At 43.5% G+C, this 27,745-nt stretch overlaps 2 protein-coding genes across 3 annotated transcripts; both read left to right on the top strand.

The window, feature by feature from the left end:
• Nucleotides 1-680: 680 nt before the first annotated feature.
• JMJD7 (jumonji domain containing 7) lies at nt 681-12,388 on the top strand. 2 transcript variants are annotated; one of them, XM_024197441.1, is made up of 8 exons: nt 681-771; nt 2,201-2,354; nt 3,126-3,379; nt 4,230-4,286; nt 5,354-5,449; nt 6,907-6,983; nt 10,419-10,578; nt 11,871-12,388. In XM_024197441.1, the coding sequence occupies exons 1-8, from the start codon at nt 681-683 to the stop codon at nt 11,957-11,959; spliced, it is 978 nt and encodes a 325-aa protein (XP_024053209.1). In that variant the 3' UTR covers nt 11,960-12,388. The 2 variants fall into 2 exon arrangements, with proteins under 2 accessions (XP_024053209.1, XP_029767306.1); XM_029911446.1 differs by lacking the exon at nt 681-771 and having other exon boundaries at nt 2,186-2,354; nt 3,126-3,337.
• A 1,907-nt stretch (nt 12,389-14,295) lies between these two features.
• Nucleotides 14,296-21,744, top strand: LOC112104872 (acyl-coenzyme A thioesterase 1-like). Its single transcript, XM_024197440.1, has 3 exons — nt 14,296-15,016; nt 18,053-18,255; nt 20,182-21,744. The coding sequence occupies exons 1-3, from the start codon at nt 14,563-14,565 to the stop codon at nt 20,782-20,784; spliced, it is 1,260 nt and encodes a 419-aa protein (XP_024053208.1). The 5' UTR covers nt 14,296-14,562; the 3' UTR covers nt 20,785-21,744.
• The last annotated feature ends 6,001 nt before the right edge of the window (nt 21,745-27,745 follow it).

Raw genomic sequence — 27,745 nt, 5'->3', positions numbered from 1 at the left:
AAAAATGTTAAATAGCACAATGACATCCCTCTTCACAATGTTAACAAAGGTAAATGAAGTGCTAAGAGGTGGCAATAAAAACAACATTTGAAAAAGTAAAGAAGTGAAACCACAGTCTGTGGTGGATTACAAGGACAAGGCCGTTCGGTTCAGGCAAGCAGAACAGTAGTTCAGCTCTGTGAACTCCTGCGGGGCTTTATGCGGATATATGAACTGCGAGGGGGCTTCGTTTAAACACTAGTACAACCATGAGTGACAATTATACTTTTTAGGGGTATGGCCGCTCTCCCTTAGCAGCTCAATCCGCGGCAGGAGGCTGCACCTTAACAACACAGCCCTGGGAAACGGGTGCTGAGATGCGCCCTCCTTTTGCAACCAGGGGAGAGGGCTCACCCCAGCTGGGGTAACTTTATCCCCTCTGCCCCCGCCTGGCAGCCCATCCCCAAACCCAGCACCTGCCCCTTGGCCCCGGTCCTTCCCCTGCCTCCAGCTGTTTGACCCGCGCGTGCGCTCTGTTGATCCTGCGCAGACCCTGCCCCCTTAAGCACGTGGAATCCCAAGTAAGGGCAGAGGCTTCAGCGGATGTTACTGTAACCGCCGCGTGACACGTTGCGTCGAGGTGCGTGACTGCGTCATAGCTGACCTCAGTACGGCCGGCTGGCGGCCGCGGCTGCTTAGGGATGGCCGGTGCGGGTGGGGAAGGGGAGGCGCCGGCGCTGGCGCTGCGGGCGGTGCGAAGGTGCCTGGCGGCGTTCCCGGCGGAGGCCCGGGGTGAGCGCGAGCGAGCCGGGCCCTGATCGGCTGCCACCGGCCTGAGGGGGACTGGGAGCTCTCTGGTGGCTCGGCCCCGCCATCCCGGGGCCCCCTGCAAAGGGGGAGGGGCGTGCCCGTGTCCGTGCCCGTGCCTCGCCTCGCCTCGCCTCGCGGGGGCTTGAGAAGGGCGGGCTGTGGAGCCCGCGAGGCGGGGGGTTGTCCGTCACCCTCCCTTCACCGCAGTGCCCAGTGAACACTTTGGAGAAAGACTCGGACTTGGTGACCGTTGCGGCTCTGTGATTCTATGGACACCCCCTGACCCGTTAGTGAAGGTGTGAGAGCCAATAATAAACCTCTCCGAGCCCCCCCGAAGTCTTGCAGCAAGATCAGGGAAGGCCAGACTTTACATTCCTGGTGCTACCAAAAGTACAAACCTAGCAGAAAAGGAAGGAAGGAACGGGGGGGGGGAAACAACTTTGGGGCCTTTGTCGTACGTCGTAGAGAAGCAAAGCAGGGCACAAATCCAAATGTTAAAAACTCTGTTGCAGGACACTGCTAAAGATCCAATGGCAACATGTGGGGAACTTTGAAAAACATTGTTTAGAGATGGTTCTCCTATGTTCTGCTTTTGATTTAGTGTAATCTCTAAATTAAAAAAATGTAACTAAAGATTTATTTGACAGCAGAGCATGTATTATATATTTATTTGTGTAGACAATAATGATATTTGGGCACCCAATTTGGAAAATGGCCTTAAAGGCAGGTCTCTGCATTACATTTAGGCACCTAAATGAAAGTTGCCTGATTAGAGGTGCTGAATGTTTCAGAAGGTGAGGCTATCTCTAGGCATCTTTGTTGTATGAGCCCCACTATTGGTGCTGTAAAAGCAGCAAAGAGTCCTGTGGCACCTTACAGACTAACAGACGTATAGGAGCATGAGCTTTCGTGGGTGAATACCCACTTCTTCGGATGCATGCATACGTCTGTTAGTCTATAAGGTGCCACAGGACTCTTTGCTGCTTTTACAGATCCAGACTAACATGGCTACCCCTTTGATACTATTGGTGCTGTTTCCTTCTTTCAGCTTCACATGGTCTTTTATCTATATGAAGTATTGTCACATGGGAGATGAATCACAGCAACTGATTGGCCACAACTTGTTTCAGCCTGTTGTGTGGCTTTGCGTATGCTGAGTCTGACAGTGAAGACCACCTCATCAATATGTAGGGTTTTGACACCTGGAGACTACAGGTTCCAGCATACAGTGTGACCAGTTCGAAGCTGGAGCACTGCATGTAGGGATGTGTAGTCTCCATGGTCCTGTCTATACTGGGGAAACTTTCTAACTTGTTTTAAAACTGATTAGAACAATGTAAAGATGGTTTAAAGTGGCCTGAACTGCTTTCAAGACTTCTGTAAGATTGATTTTTTTTCTTTGTCTGGGCAGAGTTGGGACTGATGGAATCAGTGCCATACCTAGATAGCCTTCTGTCTCCGCTGGAATTTTATCGGGAATGGGTGTGTCCAAACAAGCCATGTATAATTCGGAATGCCTTTGGTCACTGGCCAGCTCTGAAGAAGTGGACGTTAACTTATCTCAGGTAGGAATCCGCTTTGAAGCTAGGCAGTAGCTCAGCTGAACATTACAAACCATCAGAAGAGAGCTTCTTGTTTTGGTTTTTTAAATTATTGATAAGACTGGCTCAAATGAACCTGGGATCCTATGTGAAGACTTCTATTGGGCATCCCAGCTGCAGCGCCCAAAATTCAGAAGTTACTTTCTTCCCCCAACTACTGTACTGTACTTAGTTTCATTAAAGGCTATGGGAGATTTGGTTTTGTGTGCCAGAACTTTTGGGGGAGAGAAGGGAGGCGCAGAGAGAGGAAAATAGTGTTTGGAGGCTTGTTAAACAGGAGGAACATGCAGAGTGCCCCAGTCAGGGCTGCAATAGATAGTGATGTCTTGATTCCCCAGCAGATTCAGATTTTCACTACAGCGCTCATTCAGCACAAAGCAGGCCATGCTGCACACCTTGTGACTGTGGCGCATGAGCAGAAACATGCTGGCATTTCATCCTATTCTGATTGGGGAGGTTTTTCTGTGGCTGTAGGTTTGGCAGCATTGCCTGAGCCGGCCCTGGTGGCATTAGTTATTATTTAAAAAAAAAAAAACCCAAACACTTAAGCACCTCTTGTTTAAAAAAAGACAACTGGGTGTGGACATGAAATAATTCAGTGATTGAAACTTTTATGTCAAAGGGAGAGGATTTCTCTGTGCATCCACACAGCAAAATGTGATTTTAAAAAAAGCTATCTAAAGTATATGTTTGTAGATTCCTCGATTGGCTCTGAACCTCAGATATATTTTGCAGGAAGGTAGCAGGCTCCAAGATGGTGAGTGTGGCAGTGACACCAAATGGTTATGCCGATGCTGTTTATCAGGACCGGTTTGTCATGCCGGAGGAGCGGCACATGCTTTTCAGCAACTTCCTGGACATTGTGGAGAAGAAAGTGATCTCTCCAAGTGTGTTCTATGTCCAGAAACAGTGTTCAAACCTGACTGAGGAGTTCCCTGAACTTTTAGGTGATGTGGAGCCTGAAGTACCGTGGATGAGTGAGGCACTCGGTAAACACCCCCTGCAATCAGTGAATACTTGTATAGCACTTTAAACTTCTGTGATGTTTATATGCTAAATATTTTTATGATGTTTCTAATTGGCACAGGTTAGTATGACTTTGTCAACTCAGGAAGGAGGGAGCTAGTAAAATAGCTTAACCTTGCCCTTTGGATTGGAGGACTCCAAAACAGCTTGCTTGCCTACTGGGTTCATAGAGTGTGAAACTGTGCCATTGTATTAATATACCTCATTTTCATCCACAAGTGGCAAAAATGTTGGTGGCTTCCTGGGGCCCCGTCTACACTACTGCTCATGGTGTTGCTACCACCTGTGGAGCTAAACTGATAGCAAAAGGGGAATTTTTTTAAAGCCTATTATAGACAGTACTATAGAGTGCTGCTTTAATATTACCTTTCTGCCCCTTGTTGTGCAGTTGAAGGTGCTTGCTTATGGTAGTAAAGGATTATTCGTTACAGCTGACTTTACTTCTAGAGCATAATTCATTCCTTTTAATGTGGTTCTCCTGACCCCTTTGGGGTTTTGGTACATGAAGTGTTAGTTTGTGATTTGAGCTATGTATTGGGGACCCAGGTCTCCAGAAATTGTGAACTGAAGGTCATAAGCACAGCCTTGGGGATGAATAATGCTCCATCAGTTAGTACGATGGGTCACTGCGACAGCCTTCAGTCTAGAAGGAGCTCATAATTATTAGCTATTAGCAATCAAGGCTGACATATTTACTGAGGTGGGTGGAAAATATAAACAAACTGAGTTGGCAGAAAAATCTTCATCTGCGGCTCTTTAAACATAATATTGAAATTTTCTGTTGAAAATTACTTCCTCTTCCTCCCCTTGCAGGAAAGAAGCCCGATGCTGTGAATTTCTGGCTTGGCGAGTCTGCTGCTGTGACATCCTGTGCGTAGCATATGATGCTATCAGGTCTTGTATGTGCCCTCAGCTCAGATTTTGACATACTTGTTTTGAGGGGCAAGGGGTGGGTCTCTTTGTGGACTCCTAATGGATAGGTTCTACTTTAACTGACGTCTTCATATGTAATGATCTTTCTTCCTACCCACCTTGTCCCAGCACTTGGCTGATGTATCTGTATGTGCATCTGGCTTATTGTTTCAGGTGGAATACTGAAGATTTCTGCCCCATAAATCTTGGACCTTGGTTTAAAGTAAAGCAATCAAATTTCAGTCTCGTGCTTCATAGTTCAGGCTAATTGCTATAAGTGTCAGGTAGGATTCTCCCTTCCCTAGTAAAACTTTGCACAATTAATAACATTAGGGGTGTTTTCCTCTTCTTCTGAAGTTTATTAGCAACTCCCATACAGTACATTGGATATTGGACTTGGTAGATCACTGGTCTGAGGTGGTATGGCGGCTCCTGTTTTTCTCTGTTTTTGTCCTCACCATCTCTTTTTTTCTGTGAGATTTTGAGTTTAGAGCAGAAATGGATGGTGTCGTCATCAAGTTTGAAATACATTTACTCTCTGGAATCAGTTTCAGTTCCTGGAATGGTTGACTCAACCCTTTATTCTTCTGAGGTAGATTGAGAACCTTGCAGTTTGCTCTGTATGGGGGTATTTTGGATGAGACTTTAAAAACTGAGGTAATGTCTGCTCTCCATGGACATTGAAGATCTCAGGACATGTTCGTAAGAGGAGGCACTAGCCAAAATTCCTGCCTGCCCTCAAACTTGTTCAATGTGTTTCTGTGCAGGTTGCTTGCCAGGTTCCACCCCAGAAGTGACTGTTTTTCTGTGGTGCTCTCTGTATGTTGCTGGTGAAGTGATTTGGAATCCTTTTGGATAAAAAGTGCTGCATACTTATGAAATATTATTTCATTATTATTTCTTTCTCCTCTGGCCCAAGAGGAAGAAGCAGCCTACCACTGCCAATAAGAGCTGTCACTTTCAGTTTGCTACAGTTTGTGATCCAGAGTTTGTGATGTGGTGCTTTTCTTCTTTCTCAATCTTAGTACATAAAGATCACTACGAGAACTTGTACTGTGTGATTTCTGGCGAGAAACATTTTCTGCTGCATCCACCAAGTGACCGCCCCTTCATTCCCTACGGTACGTGCTTTAGAGTGTGTGTGTTTGTATATGTGTAGAGAGAAGTGACTAAAATAATTAAAGGTAGAGACAGGAATAATGTTCTGATAATTTTTTCAGTGTTACATTTTGCAATGTGAATAGAAATATCTACTACTCCACACAGTAAGTATTTGGTAATCGATTTCTGTTCCTGGGGCTGGATCCTCCGCTGGTATAAATTATTGACTTCAGTGTAGCTGCTCTGATTTATACCAGTTGAGAATCTGGCACCTGGTTCTATGCTCTTAAGTGTGGGACTGGCTGGAATTCCTCCAGCTTTAGAATGATTAAAATATCTCATCTGCAGTGAAGCTTGCAGGATCCTCATGCCCCGTAGTTCTTGATTCCTCCTGCTGATTCTCTTTCTTTCTGGAAAAAAGCAGGGAAATTAAATACAAATATGTACATTAATGAAATATTAAAGTTACAAATGTAAATGCTGAAATCTAACAAAGAACAAAATAAGGTTCTTATAGTAACATTAGCTTGACCACAATACCCATAGCTTTTATTTCCTATTTCTGTTACTTTTACAAGTGCACATTAATATTAATGTTTATGTTAAAGGTATACAAAAAATGCTATACAAGATGGGCTATGTGAACCTGTTCACAAGAACCTTAATTTTTTTTTAACTCCTTGACTTTTGAGCTTTTAGATTTGTAACCCTAATGTAAGACTAAGATCAGTTCGTGTGTGTTATTTTTATATATTATCATTTTTCTAATATTGCTCTGGTATTATTTGAAACTTGCACTTTTATAAAACCTGTTAGAGCTAAGACTTTGCTGAAGTTTCTTAATCTGTGTTGCAAGGCAGATCATGATATCTAAAGATCAGCAAAAGAACCATTGGAGTGCAGAGTTAGAAAACCACATGTGCAGAAGCAATGAACGAAGAGCAGCCCAGGCTTTCTAAAATGGCTGATAAGCCAAATAAGATAAAATTAGAAGTGAAAGGTTAGCCACAAGTCATTAAGAACTTAAATGAGAGCTCTCTTGGTAGAATGACCAAAGCAGAAAGGACAGATAATAGAGTGCTGGGTAAGATGGGGAGAAATTGTGACTTGGAAATGGGATGGTAATTGGAACAAGTAGGATCAAGAGTAGCTGGGCGTGTGTGTGTTGAGGAAAAGGAAAAAAATAATTCATTTGAAGGAAGAGAGGACAGAGCCCAAGAAAAGGTAGGCATTGGTGAACGTTGTGATGGAGTGCAGAGCTGGTAATAGGGAGGACAGAAATTGGAGGACTTGTGGTTACGAAATGAACAAAGGGAAAAAGGAAGCAGAGGAAAGAAAACTGGAAATGGTGGTTGTTTGATGGTGTCTTAATATTTGCGTCCATCTGTGAAAGTGTCATGTACTATGTCACTCTAAGACTCTGTATTTATTATTAAGTTTAATGCCATTTAACCCTTTCCGTGCTCTACACTTTCAGAGCTCTACCTTCCTGCAACATATTGCATATCAGAAGATGGTTCGTTTCAGGTTGTGGATGAGAAGGCTGCAGACAAGGTACTTAGGACATCTTTGTATTAAAAGAACACCATCAACTTGACTAATTTTTTTTTTAATTGACAAAAGTAGTTTCAGGTATTACACCATACCCTGTGACCCCTTGCAAGTTTTTGTGGTTATTATTTATGAGTATGTCCTGTTTCTAAGATGACTCTTTAACTGCACACTGGGAACCATTGAAATCAATAGCTGTTAAAGGAATAGCCTTTCAAAATAATGTCTTCTGTGCGCTGAACACAAACAGATCCATTACAAGTCTTTTTAAATAATACCAGGTAAAGGAATTTAGCTCATTGGGGTGAATTTCTCTGCTGTGCATACCTTGTGTTGGCTCTCTGCAGAGGGGTGAATTTCATCCTAGAAAAATATCTTCTGGTGCCATAAAACATAGTAGTTATCTTTATAAACAAAACATGTTTTCTTCATAGTAGTAATTATTATTTGGTCAGAATGATCTAAAGGAGGCACCATACAAAACATATACAAATACTAGGTCCCTGTCCCAAAGAGAAGTATGGGCCAGTGCTTAGGGTGTTAGCCTGGGATTGCGGGGGCTTGGGTCAGTTTCCTGTTCTATCATAGACATTCTGTGTGGCCTTGGGCAAGTCACTCAGCCTCTTTGCACCTCAGTTCTTCAGCTATAAAATGAGGATAGTAATACTTCAGTAATACACAGACATGTTGAGGGAAAATATGTTAAAGATTAGGAGGTGTTTAGATATCATGGTAATGCAGGCTAATAAGTACAGAAAGCTTAAAATTCAATTTTAGACATGACGAAAAGGAAGATAAGAAGGGATAAAGATTGCAGTTATAAAATTATGCAGTTATTCTAAAATCATAGATTTTTAAGGCCAAAAGGCACTATTGTGATCATGTAGTCTGACCTCCTACACATCACAGGCCACAGAACTTCACCAACCCCATCCTGTAATAGAACCATAACCTCTGGCTGAGTTAGTAAAGTCCTCAAATGATGATTTAAAGACTTCAAATTACAGAGAATCCACTATTTACTCTAGTTTAAATCACCAAGTGACCCGTGATGTCCCATGCTGCAGAGGAAGGCGAAAACCCTCCAGGGTCTTTGCCAATCTGAGCTGGGGGGGAAATTCCTTCCCGACCCCAAATATGGCAGTCATTTGAACTCTGAGTATGTCGGCAAGACCCACCAACCAGTCCCCTGGGAAGAATTCTCTGTAGTAACTCAGAGCCCTCTCCATCTAATGCCCCGTTTCCAGCCATTGGGGATTTTTCCTAATAGCAGTTGCAGATTGCCTACAATGGCATGTGGCCCATCTCATCATACCATCCCCTCCATACATTTATTAAGCTCAGTCTTGAAGCCAGTTAAGTTTTTGTTTGTCTCTTACTGTTCCCTTTGTAAGGCTGTTACAGAACTTCACTCCTCTGATGGTTAGAAACCTTCATTTAATTTCAAGCCTAAACTTGTTGATGACCAGTTTATATCATTTGTTCTTGTGTCAACACTGGCACTTAACTCCTCTGCCTCCCCGGTATTTATCCTTGTGATGTAGAGAGCAATCAATCTCCCCTCCGCCTTTATTTGGTTAGGCTAAACAAGCCAAGCTCCTTGAGTCTCCTCTCATAAGATAGGCTTTCCATGTCTTTGATCATCCTAGTAGCCCTTCTCTGTACCTGTTTCAGTTTGAAATCATCTTTCCTAAACATGGGAGACCCAAATTGCACACACAATTCTAGATGAGGTCTCACCAGTGCCTTGTATAATAGCAGTAACGCTTCCTGTCTCTATTGGAAATACCTCACTTGATGCATCCTATGATTGCATTAGCCTTTTTTCACAATTACATCACACTGGTGGTTCATAATCATCCTGTGATCCACCAGTACACCCAGTTCTTTCTCCTCTGTCATTTCCAACTGATACATCCCAAGCTTATAGTAAAAATTTGTGATGGTAGGCTCTCAGCACATGATCTTTCATTTTGCACTATTAAATTTCATCCCATTTCTATTATTTCCATTTTGAAGGTCCTCCAGATTTTCTTGTATGATATTCTGGTCCTCCTCCATATTGGCAATACCTCCCAACTTTGTGTCATCCGCAAATTTTATTCACGCACGCACACTTTTTGTGCCAAAGTCATTAATAAAAATGTTAAATAAGATTGGTCCGAAGACTGATCCCTGGGGAACTCCACTAGTAATCTCCCTCCAGCTGGACCAGTTCACCTTTCAGTATGGCCCATTGTTGTCTCCCCTTTAACCAATTCCTTATCCACCTTTCAGTTCTCCTATTAATCCCCATCTTCGAATACTTCAACTAGTAATTTCCCATGTAGAACTGTATCAAATGTCTTACTGAAATCCACAAAGATTAGATCTGCATTTCCTTTGGCTAGAAAATCAGTTATTTTCTCAAAAAAAGAGATCAGGTTGGTCTGGCACGATCTACCTTTTGTAAAACCATGATGTATTTTATCCCAATTACTATTTACCTCTGTGTCCTTTACTACTATCTTTCAAAATTTGTTCCAAGATCTTGCATTCAACTCAGGTCGAACTAAAAGGCCTGTAGGGGAAAAGACTGATCAGGGAAACTTTCTTAAAAATAAGTGATATATTACCTATTCTACAGTCATAGGATACTAGGCCCGAGCTTACATATTCATTAAAAATACTTGTCACTGGGCCTGCAATTTCATATATCAGTTCCTTTAATATTCTTGAATGGAGGTTATCTGAGCCCCCTGATTTGGTCCCATTAAGCTGATTGAGTTTAACTTCCACCACAGATGTGGTAATTTCTACTTCCATATCCTTGTTTCCATTAGCCACTCTGGCACTGCCCCTAAGCTCCTCGTTTCCCTTATACAATCTGAGGCACAGTATTCAATTAGGAGTTGGGCCATGCTTAGATTATCTTTAATCTCCACCCCATCCTCAGTGTTTAGTGGTCCCACTTCTTTCCTCGATTTTGGCATATGTGTATCACCCAAACAATTGTAGGTTACTCAAGCTCAACTTATCTTCTGCTTTTGTTGGCCTTCATACTTCCTACCAATAGGCTAACTATGTCTGTCTTCATTCAGCAATCCTTCAAGTATGCTATTTTCCCCCTGTCCATTTTCTATCCCAGGTCCATTCCCTGCCATGTAACCTCTGTCACAAACAATCAGATCCCTTTTCCTATGCCCAAAATAGTGTCCACAGAGTCTGCAGTTAGTACTTGGTAAATGTAAGGCTCCATCACCATGTCTTATAGAAAGGAGCATTCTTGTAATATGGTAAAGTGGATTTTACAGGATTTACAACTGTATATTTTCTGGTACATTTTATTTACAAGCTCAATAAGTGAATGTTTTTGTTTATTAACTCCATTTTCAGGGGGACCCTAACATTTTATATCTTGTTAAATGCCACATGTACAACATACTCTTCTCCTTGCAGGTGCCATGGATTCCGCTGGATCCTTTAAATCCAGATCTTGAACAATACCCAGAGTATGCCCAGGCAAGGCCTTTGCGGTGCACAGTGAAAGCTGGTGAGATGTTGTACCTCCCTTCCCTCTGGTTTCATCATGTTCAGCAGTCACATGGTTGTATAGCAGGTAAGAAGAGCTGTTAGGAACAAACATATTTTCAGTCCATGATGGCATAGTCCATTTTCTCCAGCAAAACATGGTTGGGTACAAGGGCACTTTCATATAGTCTTTTCTTCTTCATCCCTGGTAGAGTTAGCTATCTTGGCATGTGACTATCGTGTTACCTCCTTGCAAATACTGTTCTGACCATATCTTGTATAAAATTGCTAAAGAATGTAGTGAAATGGGTGAAGAAGGTAGGAAAAATCCACTGGTCTTTGAGGCTGCAGAGAGAGCCACAACACAGTCACCCCTGTAGTAGTTTGTTTTGTTAGAGAGAGATAAGCAGGTTATTTGATTGGTGGCTGCAAATTGGCTGACTCCACACCATAGGCAAAGAAACTGCACAAGGAAGTTTGGGTTTTAAGTGTCTGTTATTATCAGACCAGTAAAAATGAGTCTTTAAAGCATAAAAGAAAACCAAACAAATATACAAGTTACTTGTTGTCTCTGCCTTTAACAAAAATCCCCTCCTCTGCTCATAAGATATCATGTGTCTCTCCCTGCCTCTCTCTCCCTCTCTTCCCCCCACCCCCCCCTCCTTGGAGAGCTCCAGACTTTCAAACCTTTCTCCTCTTATACGCCTATACCATTACTGTCTGTATTGCAGGATGCAAGGAAGGGCTTTACTGTATTTGTTCTCCCATAGCCAGAGCAACTCCTTCCATGCAGAGAAAAAATAAGTAACAGATGAATGTTGAATAATATCAACCCAGTTATGAAAGCAAAGATATAACACTGCTTGCAGATATTGGAGGCATTTTAGTACTTGCCATAGCATGGTAAAAAGACCCATTAATTTTCATTTTAATTAAGAGGCAAAATTAAAACACTTTCCATATGATGACCAAGGCAGAATGGTGGGTTAATGCACCATCCTTTAAACACTGGGGGGGAGAGTGAGGTTCAAATCTAGAGTAGGTCATAAATTAAAATGAATTTGTATTCTTGGCCTAGATCACAGCACACATTTTCTGTTTCTAAATGTTTTGCAAGTCTGCTCAGGAAAGTCCCAGGACTGGCATTTTGGGGGTTAATATGAGTTAGGACTGAGGTGCATTGGCAGAGCTATGTAACAGATGCTGACTCACTGCCTGCCTGCATTATGCTTGGCTCTAGTCAGAGCTGGAATTCTTTTAAAGTTCATCCAGTTTTGAGAAATGAGTGCCTGCATTACCTTCTAAAGCAGCGTATGAATATGGCCATAAGGCATTTCTAACACCAGACTATAACAATTTTCCTATCTCTTGTCTCCTCAGTGAATTATTGGTATGACATGGAATATGACCTGAAGTACAGCTACTATCAACTTCTAGATTCTCTCACAAAAGCTGTGACACTGGTGTAGCTTAGACTGGGGACTCAGTCATAAACCTTTCTGATGTGACTGAATTATATGTGTCTGCCTGGAGTACAAATATGCTTGAGTCAGAAGAACTAAACATGAAATTATCCTCAACAAATGTCTGTCAGAGGATATTTGTCTTGCTTGCCTTTGGAGATGGTATCATGCAGTCGTTCAGTGAAATGCCAGGCCAAATGGCTATCTTTTTTTTGGCTTGACAGGAGAGGGCTTGTTGACAACATTTCAAAGCCTTCATGCTTAGCCTCAGATGCCTCAAGGAAGGCAGAATTTTAGTGGAGCCACTGCAGGTTTTGGAAACCTCAAAAATGTAAACCATGTGTGTTCCTTTCCATTTGCTAGACTCTTTAGAGCAGTGGTTTTCAAACTGTGGGTCGCAACCCAGTACTGGGTCACGGAATGTAAGGCAGTGGGTCGCGGCGGCTCTGGTCAGCACCGCTGACCGGGCTGTTAAGTCCCATTGGAGGTGCTGCCTGGCTAAGGCAGGCTAGTCCCTACCTGTTCCGACATCGCGCTGTGCCCTGGAAGTGGCCAGCAGCAGGTCCGGCTCCTAGGCGGGGAGGGGGGCATGGGACTCCATGTGCTGCCCGAGCACCGGCTCTGCACTCCCATTGGCTGGTAATCGGCCAATGGGAACTTGGTGGGGGAGGGAACGGTGCCTGCGGGCAAGAGCTGCGTGGAGCTGATTGTGCACCTCCGCCTAAGAGCCGGACCTGCTGCTGGCCACTTCCAGGGCGCAGCGCAGTCTGCGGTGCCAGGACAGGTGGGAAGCCTGCCTCTGCTTCCCAGCTGCACCACTCACTGGGAGTTGCTGGAGGTAAGCCCGTGCCCCAGTTCCCAGCCCTGAGCCTCCCATAAACCTGGAGCCCCCTCCTGCACCCCAAACCCCTCATGCTTGGCTCCACCCCATAGCCTTCACCTCCAGCCCAGAGCTCCCTCCCACACCCTGAACCCCTCATCCCCAGCTCCGTTGGGTTGCGGGCATCAAAAATTTTCTTCAACTGGGTCACCAAAAAAAAAGTTTGAAAACCACTGCTTTAGAGAACATGCAAAGCTGTAGCCCACAGATCTGTTTGATAACTGGCAAAATAATGAGGCAAAACCAGCTCTGCAGTAACAATGTAATCATCAGCCCATGACTCCCATTCCTTATGAGACAACAATACTTTCTGAGTTTTAATTCACTGTGTTCAGTGGCTGTGTGTAATGCTTTGAGAATTCAGAATACAAATTGTGCAATAAAATATCAGTGTTTGTAAGCTTATTTAGATACTAGCTATGGGAACCCTCAAATGATATGGGAAGGGGAGTGATCAGGAAATCATGATCTAATTGTGATTATTTTCCATGTAAAAACATGTCTACATTTCATTGTGCAGATTGCCAATGGTTGTGTGGGGCTTTAAGAGTTGCTTTTCTGGATTCATAATAACTGAGAATCAAATCCCATCTGTTCCCATCAACAGAAAATTCTACTTGCTAAAGCCCATTTACCATAATCTGTGACTTTTCTAATGAAATTCTGCAATTCTATGGCTTGTGTTATGGAGGTTACTAGATAATTGTGCCTCTGTCCTTAAAATGTATGAAACACATGGTCAGGGAGTTACGTGAACCATGGGCCTGATTCTGCACCCCTTACATGAATATTTTCATTGAACTCAGTGAAACTACTCATCTGAGTATAGAACTGCAGGATTGGGCCCCATGACAATGCTGTTAAATACATAGATATCACAATAGATATGTTCAACAGCATTGTTAATATACAAAATGCCAAATTTTATTTATTACAAATCTTCAAAGGTACATACAAGCATTACTCAATCAGGGCTTAGTGGGAGAAACTTGTATTCATATATTATTAGTCAGGAAAATGCATAGAAACTTTAGACAGTACTGGTTATTGCAAGAAAAATCCTTTCCAAAGAAACATGAATTTTTAGTCTAAACCTATTTTTCAAATCTAGCTTCTGTTCAACAGTTACTGAAAACTAGAGATGGACTCAAGACAGAATTCAGATTCATAATTGGATTAGAATCTTTGTGTCTGGGGTATTCAGGCTTATTTGGATTCAGTGTGCCTTAATAGAGCCCAAGCCATGAATTTCCAAATTAATTCTATGTTCAGCTCTAAATTTCCCCAAAGTCTGGAGAGAAGATGGGGTTTGGAACTGTTTTTATAGTTTGGCCCCATATATATGAAACACTGTCAGGTCCCAAGGACTTTTTATTCATTCCAGGACTATTGGAGTTTTGGGTGTGTGTGTGTGTGTGTGTGTGTGTGTGTAATATATATCTATATCTATAAAATATTAAATCGCTAGTCCTGGAATGAATGAATTGGTAGTGTTTCAGTACAGCCTCTTCAAACAAAAACTTCCCTGTTTGGAGTTGTGCTGTCCTTTCCTGATATTGTGAACTACATCTCCCAGAAACCTTTGCAACAGGGCTTCCGAGACTGTAGTTCCTTTTGGACTCTGGCATTGGCAGGGATTGCAAGTCTCAAGAAGAGCCAAAGCTTCTGACAATTCCTGTGTGTCACAGCTGGTATTTTGCATTAAGCTGAATTCCTCCTCCAACACTCGATGGCAGTGAGTGTAAAGGTCTTGCCTTCTCCCAAATGTTTGTTTGATGATCCCATTCAGATTAAAGTGGAGGGTCTCTCACCGCTGCAGGAGGTCACTCTGAGGGCATCCCTGACTGATGAGAATGGGGAACTTTTCCAATCCTTTGCCTACTACAGGGCTGAGAGCAATGGAGAGCTGGACCTGACATGCTCCTCAGCCCTGGCTGGCAGCTACTCTGGGGTAGAACCCATGGGACTGCTGTGGTCACTGGAATCTGAGACACCTTTCAAACGGTTGGCAAAGAAGAATGTCCTCACCCCTTTCTATGTACACGTGGAAGTGTTTGAGGGCCACGATATCACCAGCCAGCTCCTGGACAAATGCATTAATGAGCGGAAATTTTTGGGAGAGGGGGTGAAAAGGATTCCGGTCAGAGAAGGTCGGCTTAAGGCAACTCTCTTCCTGCCTCCTGGTGAGTTTTAATTTCCTACTAGTTTTTCAGCTGTTTATTAGATCACGTTATGTGCACTATAGTCCTTGGATAGACTTATGGGACCCAGAGCAAGGTTTCAGTTAGCTGGTCACCTGGGCTGCATGTTTCTCCTCTGCCCCTCAAAAAGGAGTGGATCCAGTTTTTGCATGAGGAGCATAAGTGTTTATTGCAGAGGCAGTGCTGGCTGATGCTCACTGAGGGGAGTGAGAGTAACCTATGACATGCCAGCTATTTTCTTCAGGTTGCTGCTCCATTCAGAGCAGAGAGAGCAGATGGAGGCAGGGTTGGGTGTGGAGTGAGGGCTCTGGGGCAGGGACAGTTGTGATTTTTAAACTCCTCTGTGCAGTCCTAACACAATGGGTTCCTGAGTTTTGACTGGGGCTTAGGTGCTACTGTAATACAAATAATAGAATAAGAAAAGATGGTCCTGTGGTGAAGGCATTGGACTGGGACTCAGGTGACGTGAATTCAATTCCAGGCTTTGCCACAGTCTCTTCCCTAGTAACCTTAGGCAAGTTACTTATAGACTCATAGACTCATAGACTTTAAGGTCAGAAGGGACCAATATGGTCATCTAGTCTGACCCCCCGCATGATGCAGGCCACAAAAGCTGACCCCCCCACTTTCCCTTAACTCTGCTGTTGAAGTCTCCAGATCGTGATCTAAAGACTTCAAGTCGCAGAGAATTTTCCAGCTTGCGACCCCTGCCCTATGCTGCGGAGGAAGGCGAAAAACCTCCAGGGCCACTGCCAATCTACCCTGGAGGAAAATTCCTTCCCGACCCCAAATATGGCGATCAGCAGAACCCCGAGCATACAGGCAAGATTCTCTAGCCAGACCCTCATTTTACCAGCGATGGCTGTTGTTGCCTAATTGATTAGAATCCCGTAATCCCATCAAACCATTCCCTCCATAAACTTATCTAGCCTAATCTTGAAGCCAGAGAGGTCTTTCGCCCCCACCGTTTCCCTCAGAAGGCTGTTCCAAAATTTCACCCCTACTTTAATCTTCTGTGCATAAATTCTCTGTCTGTAAAATGGGGAATAAAAAGGATAAATTCATCAATGTATGTGACACATGTATACTGTGGTGATAGGGTGGGCTGGCAGAAACAGGTGGAAGAGCCTAATTGACTATGGCTCACCTTCCCCACGGGAATCCTACCTGCCATCAGTGGAAAACCTTTTAACTCCTTTGAAATACCTGACTAGGAAAGCTTTTTGAAGGGACAGTAGAAATGTTGAGAGGGGCGTGCAAAGAGAAAGGGGTGGGATGGGCAAGGCAGGAAAAAGAAAGCAAGGTTGTGGTTCCCAAGAAGAGAGGAATTTAGAATTCTGGGAGAACTGGGACTTGAGGGAATGTCTGGAGTCTAGATTCGACAGAAGTCGGGAGAGGCGTAAGGGAGGTGAAATAGACTTGAAGGAGGCTGGAGGTGTTTAAGGGCTGCCAGCTGGTTGAAGTTTGAGAGATCAGAATGAGGATCTGGAATCAATACGAGGGGAACCAGAAATGTAAGGTGCTAGGTGTTTGGTGTTTCATGGGACTGGAACTGGAAATACGAGGTCAGTAGTTGTGGGATTAAGGAAGACTGATAATGGGGATTGGCAGACTGGGGTGAGATGTGCTAGAAGAGGGAATAAGGAGGATAAACATCTGCTGTATGAGGGTCTTGGAATACAGATGGAAATGGGGAGGAATATTAAGGACACAGGAGGTCCATGTCCTGCAGACCTATAAGGCCGCCTAGGAGCATGGGAGTACTGATGGAGAGGTGGAATCGTGGGGACAAACAAAAGTGGCAAGATTTGAGGATTAAAGACCTGTTTCAAGGCTGTGTAGAGAGATACTGATGAGACTGGGATGCTGAGGAAAGCTGTTGCTAATTTTTAGTGGTTATTTGCCTGGAGCTGTGCTTAAAGAGCACGCAAAGTTGACCAAAATTTTTAATTTTGTAGAAACAAGTTTTTATAATATCAAAGCCTGTTAGAAATGTTTCCACTATTTTTTTTTTTTTTTTTTTTAAGTTTCCTAGTGAAAGCAGTTGGGCATGACAGTGATTGATTGATCAGATCATAGAACCATAGGAAAGGGTCCCAGAAACTGTGGGATAGCCACCCAGAAGAGAGTAGAATTGGTTTAGTTCAGTGATAGTGTCTCTCCAGGGCCAAATGTGCCCAATTCTGCATGGCTAATGTAAATGCATTGAATAGTTTGTGCTTCAGTCGGTTCAGTACAACCAACTGAAGTACAAATAATGTAAGTCTTTAATATGGACAAGGCTTTAGGATAGCCATCCTAACCAAAGTGCTGATGTATGTTAGACAAGCATGTTACAAATGCCTAGATCAAATTCTAAACTAAGGGAATTCTCATCAGTGACATGCAAGGAATATGGAATCCAGGAAAGAGAATCTGTTTGTTATTACATAAACACATCTTCTGAGAACAACAATCACAGGTAAGTCATTTTTATCCTTCTTCTTACTGAAGGACATAAAGTGCATATTGTAGGAGAACCAGACAAAAGAGGTGTGGGCTTTTTATTTCTTATCATTTACTCCAGAAGTCCTTGGTATCTTGCTGCAGAATATTAATATCTCCCACTGACTTCACCGCTAGAAGTCACTTGTATCTTGTGGTGGGAGCGTAGGGCCCCAAGATTGTTTTAGGTCTTGTCTACCTAAAATTGATCGACATAACTCCAACAGTATATAACTAATAACTTCCAAAGTGGAGTAAATTAGTCTGCAACAAAGTAATTTTTATTCCAAAAGAGTGTCCACACTGTGGAGTTATGGTGGCACTAGTTATTCCACTGTGGCTATGCCAGTCTGTTTCCCCATCTAGACAAGGGGGGGGGGGGGGAGGGGGGAAGAGAAAGAATGAATATCTAGTTTAAAAAAAAAAAGCCTGAGTGATTTTCTGTCAAGACTTACTGTATGACTTCGTGCTGTGGAAATATTACTAGACAGCTGTAAGACTCCTCCACAGTGAATGAGCTCTCCTTCCTTTCAGGATCTGGTCCATTCCCAGGACTTATCGACTTGTATGGAACTGGAGGAGGTCTTGTTGAGTACAGAGCAAGTCTTTTGGCTAGCAGGGGCTTTGTTACACTAGCTCTCGCTTATTTAGCTTTTGAAGATATCCCAGCTCTCCCAGACATCCTCGAACTGGACTATTTTGGGGAGGCTGTGGAGTTTTTGCGGAAGCAACAGCAGGTATGAGACAAATTACAGTGCCTTTCAACTGGAGGCTATATCACACTTTCCTAAATTGAGATGTATATGCCAATAAATACACTTAAGTTTCTGAGAGAGGTGGAAGGAGACCGTGCAGTCTGAAAGACTGAGCATAGTATGAAGAGCCAGGAATGCATGAGTTCTAATCCCAGATTTGATACTAATTTGGTGTGTATGTCACATCTCTGGCTCTCATTTCCCCCAGGTGGAACAAGAATGACTACTTCACAGGGAACTGGGAAGCTTAATGAATGATTTGCACAGCACTTTGTGATCCATGGCAGAAAGTCACTATCATGGTGCTATGCAAAGCAGCAATTGTTATATAAAGTTACACATTAGAAAACACAGCTGAGAGTTACAGGAATGCTAAACTGCTTAAGACAGGACATGTTCTAATTCTTTGTCTATTATTGAAGCTTAAAAGATACTGGAATGGAAAAAAAATCTGTTCACTTGCTGTGCTAAAATACCTTTCAGGTTGGAATCTTATACAATTTTGGCTCCAAATAAAGTTTTAGAAGCCAATAATAGAGATTTATAAGATTGGTTCATAAAGCTTTAGTGTCAGAGAGTGCCAAGCTACAAAACACACAGAGGCCAAACTTAAACAGCAATGATTGATGGGGATGGCATAAACAGCAATGTATCATCATACTATAAACAGAAAAATGTAAAGAGAAATAAAATACCAGTTAAGCTTTAAAATAAATGTTACCATGTTTTGCAGCTTTGGTCATTTCCTAGCAGTCAGATACAGTGAAATGACCAAAGGATTCATCTGCACCATCCCATTTGGTTGGTAGTAAATATTATACGGCTTTGTAAGCATTCAGGGCACTTTACAAGCCACAGCATGAGATGAGTCCTATGCTGAAGAATTTGTACTTTAGAGGTATTGACTTCAATGGGAGTTCAGGATGCTCAGCACCTTGCATAATCGAGCCCTTACACAGCAAAGCAAAACACAAGACAGCAGTGGTTATAAGAGATGGTGTTACAATGTGGGTTGCCTGTTGAAATGCCAGGGGTCTGGAGCCAGGCAGTCCTGTTCTGAGGCCGAACTCCTTTAAGAAGAGGTGTATGGGCCTAGTAGAAGGGATTATCAGACTCAGCTGGGAAGGGGTCACGGGAGGGCCTGATGAGAACCTGATTCTTTTAAAGGCTTGAAGAGTTCAGTTGAGGAGGGGAGCATGGGAAGCAGGTTGACTACTGGGACAGGGGGATTCCCAGGCAGAGGGTCTGTAGGAGGACTGGGGAGGGGTTGCCAGGAGTAGGGAGACTCTGGCAAGGAAGGCCCTGGGACGGGGAAAGGTAGCTGTTGGGTTTACGTTGAACTGTTTTATTTTGGGATTTACTAAATATAGTTGGTGCAACCAACAAATGGTGCCCTAAAAAGAGGGTCTGAATAGACTCTGGGCATGGTGTTAGTCCTTCCTAGGCTGCAGGACAGGCCAGCAACCTCCGGAGGGTCTGAGAAATTAATGGAAAGATCAGCCCAGGAAGGATTCATGGAAGAAGTGGATTTCCAGAGGTTTTTAAGATGGAGATGAGGGTTCTTGGAGACCATGCATAATGAAGCAGCAGCAAGCTTGAAGCCAACAGTGGTGGGAGGAGAAGGGCTTAGTCCAGGGAGAGGATGTGGGGTGTGTGTATACGGTGTTGGAGATGTAATAAGACATGGGAGCAGAAACAGAGGGACTGAGGAGTTTGAAGTTGGGATAGTGGAAGCCAGTGACAAGACTGAGGGAGTGATGTGGTGAGAGCAGAAGGAAAGGAAGGGGTGGTAAACTTTGGTGGATTGGTTGGTCTGGCACAGGGAAAAATGAGAAGGTTGGACAGAGATGGTTACAGTCGTTTAGGGGAAAGATGGCATATGATGCTTGTTCCATAATTGTTTTGCAGGTGAAAGGTACCGGGATCGGAGTTTTGGGCTTATCTAAAGGGGCAGATCTAGCCCTTTCTCTGGCCACATTTCTGCCAGGCATCCAAGCAGCTGTCAGCATTTCTGGATGCGGTGTTAATTCCTTTATCCCCCTGCATGTTAATGGTTTCACTATTCCTCCCCATCCGGGTGACTTTGGGAGGATAAAGACTGTCGGTGAATCTGGAATGATAGATTATTCAGAAGTCCTGGACGATCCTAGGGACCCAGCCACTTGGGCCTGCCGCATCCCAGTAGAGAAATCCCCCGCCAAGCTCCTCTTTTTGTCGGCGCAGGATGACAGAAACTGGAAAAGTGAGCTCTACTGCCGAGAAGTTGTTCACCGCCTTCGACAGTGTGGGCGAGATGTGGAGTTTTACTGCTATCCTGGGGCAGGGCACCTCCTGGAGCCACCGTATTTGCCTTTGTGTCAGGCCTCAATTCATAAGCTGCTTGGGGCATGCATGCTGTGGGGAGGGCAGTGGAGAGAACACGCCCGGGCACAGGAGGACGCATGGCACAGGATACAGGTCTTCTTTCGGCAACACTTGCTGGACTCTGATGCCGTCAAGAGTAATCTATAGGGTGAGATTGCCATGGTACCTGAGGGAGTTAGGTAGCCAACTCCTGTTGAGAGTCAATAGGAATTGGTCCTGGCACTAGTAGGTATTTTGAAAATAATCTTTACCATATTACTCTTTAGTCTTCATCTTCTATTCTCGTCTCAAACTGCACGCCTGCTTTCCTGTTTAGCTTTCCTACTGCTCTGCTGATTTTATACTAATTTGGAGTTGAATTTTAGGGTCCTCTAGACTCAGATATATTGTTGATAGGCACAGTGTGATTTGTCCTTATACTGCTGCAGTACCAGAGATCAATCCTTGTACTGAACAGAAGTGGTCTATCATGCCCAATTGGTTTTGTGGTGTGGTATGTTGGCCACTTATCTCCTAGCTCAGTTATTTTGTGACATAGGATCTGGATCCCCAGGGGTGCTTAGCACCCATAACTCATGTCCCAGGATGAGACCCTTAATGGAGTCTAGACATGAATACAGATTTAAGGTGAAACACTAATGCCATCACCCACATCTCCTCAGCACTGGGACAATTTACTGACTCTTGGTGTATTGCTTTCTCCTGTTCCATGATAATAAAAATCCCCCTATTCTAGTGTCAGGCAGCAACCCATCATCAATGAGTAGGCAACCACCTCTGCAATGGAGTCTTGGGGGCAGTTATACTCTTTTTTTTTTTTTTTTTTTTTTTTCCTGCCTCAGAGATAATCAGACCACGAGAAATGAAGTTTGCAGAGGTTACACTGTGTTTATCAACTTCTGCTTTAGGTATGATTCATTTGAGGTGGAAGTGTCTAATGTATTAATCAGTAAATGCATGGCAAATGTATGTACAACTGAGTATAGAATGACTTTAATGTATAGAAGTAAACATTTCAATGTACTTGTTAATGTTCAGACAACAGGTTACCCAAAAGTTCGGTTTAAACACAGCACTGGATTGGTTTAGATTAAAGGTAAAACAAGTTTATTAACAAAAGAAGATAGGATTTTAAGTGAATTCAAGTATGAGATAAAAGTTAGAAATGGTTACAAGCAAATGAAAGTGAAAACATGCATCCACAAGTCAAACTTAATCTAGCAAGTTTGGGTTCAAGCTTTCTTTAAGTTGGCCTTTCTCACCCACAGTCTTCCAGCAAGATGGTGACTTATCCTTTCCTTGGTCAGGATTTTTCCCAGAGGTCTAAAGATGCTGGTCCCTTTGTCGTCTTAGGTGAAAGAGAGAACATGGGGTTCTCTTCCTCCTTTCTTTTATAGTCCAGTGAGCCTCTGAAATGGTTTCTTCTGAGGGTTACCCTTCAAAGTAGTTTATTCAAGGCTCAAGCAGTAAAGAAGGTGACATGGAGTCTGCTGGTGAAGGAGGCTCCATCTCTCTCTCTTCGCCTGTGTTTGCTGAAATGCAAATTTGTTTTGTCTCCTGCTATATTCTCCTCCTGCTGACTTGTGGACCCTGTTTACTACTTTCAGGTAAATTGAAGTAAACGCACATTCCTTTGTTTAGGATAGACATGTTTAACAACTTTTGCCTAGGCAGGGCTGTGTGGTTTTGAACATGTGGTAACATCATCACACGGGGATTTCATACCTTTAAATATAATGTTGCTACATACATTTTGCCGTGAAGTTATTGACCATCGAGTTGTTAGTTTTCAAATGATAATTCACAAGGCATATTGTACAAAGATCATTACTATAGTATATTGGGTGATTAGTATCACGGGGATACCCCTCCTTTCCAAGTAGGTGGAGAGTTTTGTGTTCCTGGCTCACCTACACTTTCTTGCTTCTTCGGTATAGTGCCTCTGTTGAGCTCTATGCTACTATCTGCCCAACCCAGTTTTTCCTCATGTCATTCCTCCCCCATGCAGGTATGTGTGTCCAGCATCTGTTGGTTCCTAGCATTTAGTGAGATGGTGGGAGCTAGCAGCTCACTGAAAGAGGGCCAATTGGAAGAGAGGGTGTAGTTCCCATCATGGGAAGGCAGGCTCCATTGTTCCTTAACCTCTCAGGTCCTCAGAAGGGTAAGGGCCACAGTTTAAAAGTAGCATCAACTTCAGCTTGCTTTAGTTTTTTGGCTTCCCAAATTTAAACAGGTAGAACTTGATTTTCAGAGATGCTAAGAACCTGCATGTCCTGCTGACTTCAGCTGGAGTCAGAGACTCAGCACCTCTGAAAGTCAGATCCTGAAAAGCACCCCAAATTGGACACTACTTTGGACACTTTGCACCAAAGGTCTCACAGCAAGTCAGAAGCAAAACCCAATTACTTGTGACAGGTTCGGTCACAGAGACCCCCTTGGGACTGTCACTTGACATGCTGGAATTACCTCTGAGCCTGTTTTCCCTGCCGGCTTGGGACTCCAGAACCCTGCCTTGTTGAGCCAGACACGCTAGTCTCCTGCAACACCAACCCAGGTCTGGTTCACGCCCTCAAAGCTGCAGACTTTAACCAAAAACTGCTCAGCAAGTCACCTGTCTCCAGCACCCAGACACCCAGCTCCCAATGGGATCCAAACACCAAATAAATCCATTTTACTCTTTATAAAGCGTATACATGGTAAACTCATAAATTGTTCACCCTCTATAACACTGATAGAGAGAGATGCACAGCTGTTTGCTCCCCCAAGTATTAATCACTTACTCTGGGTTAATTAATAAACAAAAGTGATTTTATTAAGTATAAAAAGTAGGATTTAAGTGGTTTCAAGTAATAACAGACAGAACAAAGTTAGTTACCAAGCAAAATAAAACAAAACACGCAAGTCTAAGCCTAATGCATTTAAGATACTGAATACAGGTAAACCTCACCCTCAGAGATGTTCCAATAAGCTTCTTTCATAGACTAGACTCCTTCTTCGTCTGGGCCCAATCCTTTCCCCTGGTACAGTTCTTGTTAGTTCCAGCTCAGGTGGTAACTAGGGGTTTTATCATGACTGCCAACCTCCTTTGTTCTGTTCCACCCCCTTTTATAGCTTTGGCACAAGGCAGGAATCTTTTGTGTCTCTGGGTCCCCACCCTTCCCTCTAAATGGAAAAGCACCAGATTTAAGATGGATGGACTAGATGATCATAATAGTCCCTTCTGACCTTAAAGTCTATTATTCCAGTACCAGGTGACATGATCACATGTCACTGCAAGACCTCATTCTCCATTCTTTCAGGGCTAGCCTGCACATACCCTGGAAGGTTTGCAAGTAAACAAAGCCATTCACAACCAATTGGCCTAGTTAATCAAGATTCCAAGCCACAGTTAATGGCCCACACTTTACATAGTTACAATAGAACTTCAGAGTAATACTTCATACTTCTAGCTTCAGATACAAGAATGATACATTCATACAAATAGGATGAACACACTCAGTAGATTATAAGCTTTGTAATGATATCTTACAAGAGACCATTTGCATAAATCATGTTCCACTTACATTATATTTATGCTCATAAGCATATTTCCATAAACATATGGAGTGCAATGTCACAACCCAGTCTTCCGTCTTCCTGCTCTAACCACTAGAACATATTCCCTCCCTGATACAAGGAGATAAGGAGGGCAAAGGGACAAGAGAAGTACAAGTCATTAAAGTCTTTGATTTTGACTTACTATAGGGAGATATCCTTTTTAACATTTTTTGGGTTAGTAAAAAAAAGAAAAACCTGTTTTGCATCCTTCACAATTTGGCTCAGGCTCTAGGTCATTCTGTGCTTTACTGGACATGTGGTTTGCTTTTGTTTTCACTGAGTACAGTGAGACATACATTACAGTGTGTGCTCTACTGATGCAGTAGCTAAAATGACTTCTTTGTTTTTGGTGTGGAATCAGAGGGCCCTTATTGGCCTGTTAGGTGCCTATTATTGCTAAGCTGTCTGATAGCCATCAATTTAAATTGCGGAGTTAGCTGACCCAGCTCACTGTTATGAGCAAATAAATAAGGTAAGAGGCCACTCTAGCCAGTCAGACTGGATTTTTTTTTTTTAAACAAGTTTTTTGCAATTTAATCCCCATTTTGAAATTTGGGTTCAGGAAGTAGAAATCTGAAATTTTGGGGGGTCCAAGTCTAAATAATTAAATTATACACCATTTCAGCAAAGTCTTGTGGTGTATGTGCTTAAATGTTTTGCTGACCTGGCGCCAAAGCTCCTAAATATGTGTGGTTTTCTGCTGGAATAAATAAGGCATTTAGAGGTAGTCCAGGCAAATAGGGCAAGATTCTGTTCCTCTTGAAGTCAATGGCAAAACTTCCATTGAGTTCAGTGGTGTTGGATCAGGACTTGATCTCAGGCTCCAGCAGTGGGACAGTACAGGAAATGTTACTGAAGAACACCTAGGAAGTCGTTATATAACTAACGATAATCACCCTCAATTTCACAAGAGATCCCATGCTGAGCAAAGCTGATGCAGGGAATAAAACATTGATGGTGGAAGCTATGCTCATAATTTGTTTATAATTTGAGAGAGTTAGCTAAAACGTGACCTGCCAGATTAGCCTATGGTAGACTGAACTAAAAGATCTTTACTTGACACTTGCATCAATCATCCTTTTGTGTAGAAATTTGAGGTACCTCTATACTAAGTGAATGAAAAAGCTTTGTGACAAGTCTCTTAAAGAAACTGAAAAAAGGTCGACAGATTTAAGCTACTCTGAAGAAATTTGCTGTAAAGAAATAATACATCTCGCAATGCAGGTTTTGAGCAGAATAATTTCTATAGCTGAACTGGAGTCAAGCAACAAGAGTTCATAAGTTTGTCAGCATCTAATTAAAACCTTTCTGCACTTATCCAGTCTCTGAATTACAAAGAGGAGAATAAAGAGCTATAAGGAAATCCGATCTCTTTCAGGGAACTTAGACTGGTACTAAAGGTCCTCTGTGGATGAGTGCTTGAGTGGAATGTCTTTTCTCACAGGGTATGTCTACACCCAGCCGCTAGTTCGGTGGCTGGCAATCGAAGTTCTGGGTTCGACTTATCGTGTCTTGTCTGGACGCGATAAGTCGAACCAGGAAGTGCTCGCCTTCGACTGCGGTACTCCAGCTAGACGAGAGGAGTACCGCGCAGTCGACGGGGGAGCCTGCCTGCCGCGTGTGGACCGAGGTAAGTTTGAACTAAGGTACTTCGAACTTCAGCTACGTTATTCACGTAGCTGAAGTTGGGTACCTTAGTTCGATTTGGGGGTTTAGTGTAGACTAAGCCACAGAGGATCACTTATTTTCCTGAAGGATTATGAGCTTGTAGTGGGTCTAGAGTGGACTTTGCCCTCTATGGCCAGACCTGGCTAGTCTGAGATTTTTGGAACATGATCTCAAAGCAGCTCTAATGGTCTAAACCAGGAGTTACCAAACTTACTGACCCTCCAGGTTGCATATGACAATCTTCAGAAGTTCAAGAGCCAGGGAGCACCTGCTGGGGCTCGGGGCTTCATCCCTGTGCGGCGGCGGGGCTCGGAGCTTCATCCCCATGGGGGTCGCCTGCTCAGGCTTGGGGCTTCAGCAGGAGTGAGGCTGAAGCCCCAAGCCCTGGCAGGCTCACTCCGTAGGGCTGAAACCCCAAGACCCCCTCCCAGCAGAGAAGACGTGTGTTTGTGTGTGTGTGGGAGGGACACGTGGGGTCACAGATCCCACCAGATTTTTACCAGAGTTTGCTGGCTCCGCTTGGTCACATGGTACTGCCGGGCTACCTCCCTGCCTAGCAGCTGCTAGAGCCTGCAAGCTTGGAGCTGTGGCCATGGGGAGAGGCAGCGGCAAACAGCTGGGAGCTGCAGGGAGAGCCACTGCTTTTGCTGCTGCCTCTCCCCGCTGAACTAAAACAGAAGCCCTTCCCCGCAGCTCCTAGCTGTTTACTGCTGCCTTTCCACAGGGAGGGGCCACTGAAGGTAAGGGGTGTGTGTAAACCTTTACATTGTACCTCCGCCCCCCTTCTCAGCAGGCACCAGTCATCACTGGCAGAAGCCGCTAACCCTGCCGCAGGGCAGAATCCCCGAGCTACCCCTCCTCAGTCTGGTAAGCAGAGAATGGTGGGGTGGAGAAGTGGCGAGCTGCACTTTAACTGTAAAAGAGCCGCGGGTTGGCCACCCTGGTCTAAACAAAGGTGTAACGGCTGGGCATTGCTTGAAATGAATGCAGGGACTATCTTGTGCTTTGCAAGGCCCCAGGTAAGAGTTTATGCAAAGGGGCATCAGATGCATGAGTTCTCCTTTCTTCTCCCATGGGGGAATTAGGTTGAGTTGTTGAGATTATAGGAATATACTGAAGTTGTTGGTCAATAGGGTCCAAAAAGTACAGGGCCCAAATGGTTACTTGAACAGAATGTAAGGCTTGCCCTGAGTCAGTAGGATCCAGGTACAGTACAACTGTCTATTAACTGGAAGCACAGAATAAAAATGATCAAAATATAAACAGAGCCTTATTAACTATGGGGCAGAGAGGGCAGTGAGGCACCGAACTCTCCTACTGTAAACCTACAGGACTTGGGCACCTACCTTCCATTTGTGCTTTTGTACATCTGCCTATTCTAATATTTTCCAACTATATAATAAGATGTAAAATCACATTTGCAAAATCCCAGTCTCTAAAAACAGAAATTTCCGGCTAATTCACTCTAAAATACAATAATTGTGTGAATTTCCCTATGCCCACAGAAATTGCAATTTCAGGTAGGGCTGTTTAAATATTTTCCAAACAGAAACCCCTGATTTTGCTAACAGTTTTGTGACTAAAGTCTAAGTACTTCAGGTCATGAGTTCTATTATTCCTGTAAGAGGTCTTAAAAATATGGAAATAGCCAAAGACAGGGTTTTTTTTTTTTTTTTTTTAAAGGTATGGATAAATTTAGGGGGAGAGTGTCTCCTTTAGCTGTTGGGAAAAGGCACTGATGGCTTACAATTACATGCTCTTTCCCTTCTCAGTGAAGTTTGTGATTGTGCCTTCACCAGGGAGAAGTGAAATCCTTGGGTGTCTTTCTGAGCCCATACTTTGC

Source organism: Terrapene carolina, unplaced genomic scaffold (genome assembly GCF_002925995.2).
Source record: "Terrapene carolina triunguis isolate 2854851 unplaced genomic scaffold, T_m_triunguis-2.0 Scaffold96, whole genome shotgun sequence".
In the NCBI taxonomy this organism is placed as follows: domain Eukaryota; kingdom Metazoa; phylum Chordata; order Testudines; family Emydidae; genus Terrapene; species Terrapene triunguis.
This window is presented reverse-complemented; position numbering and strand designations above follow the sequence as displayed.

What these genes read in the sequence shown, in the direction of transcription:
- LOC112104872 (XM_024197440.1), top strand. Translation starts at nt 14,563, where the DNA reads ATGGCAGTGAGTGTAAAGGTCTTGCCTTCTCCCAAATGTTTGTTTGAT. An exon ending in AACTCTCTTCCTGCCTCCTG is followed by an intron (nt 15,017 to 18,052) that starts GTGAGTTTTAAT and finishes CCTTCCTTTCAG; the next exon opens with GATCTGGTCCATTCCCAGGA. An exon ending in TTTTGCGGAAGCAACAGCAG is followed by an intron (nt 18,256 to 20,181) that starts GTATGAGACAAA and finishes ATTGTTTTGCAG; the next exon opens with GTGAAAGGTACCGGGATCGG.
- JMJD7 (XM_024197441.1), top strand. Translation starts at nt 681, where the DNA reads ATGGCCGGTGCGGGTGGGGAAGGGGAGGCGCCGGCGCTGGCGCTGCGG. An exon ending in GTGGATGAGTGAGGCACTCG is followed by an intron (nt 3,380 to 4,229) that starts GTAAACACCCCC and finishes CTCCCCTTGCAG; the next exon opens with GAAAGAAGCCCGATGCTGTG. An exon ending in GTCTGCTGCTGTGACATCCT is followed by an intron (nt 4,287 to 5,353) that starts GTGCGTAGCATA and finishes TCTCAATCTTAG; the next exon opens with TACATAAAGATCACTACGAG.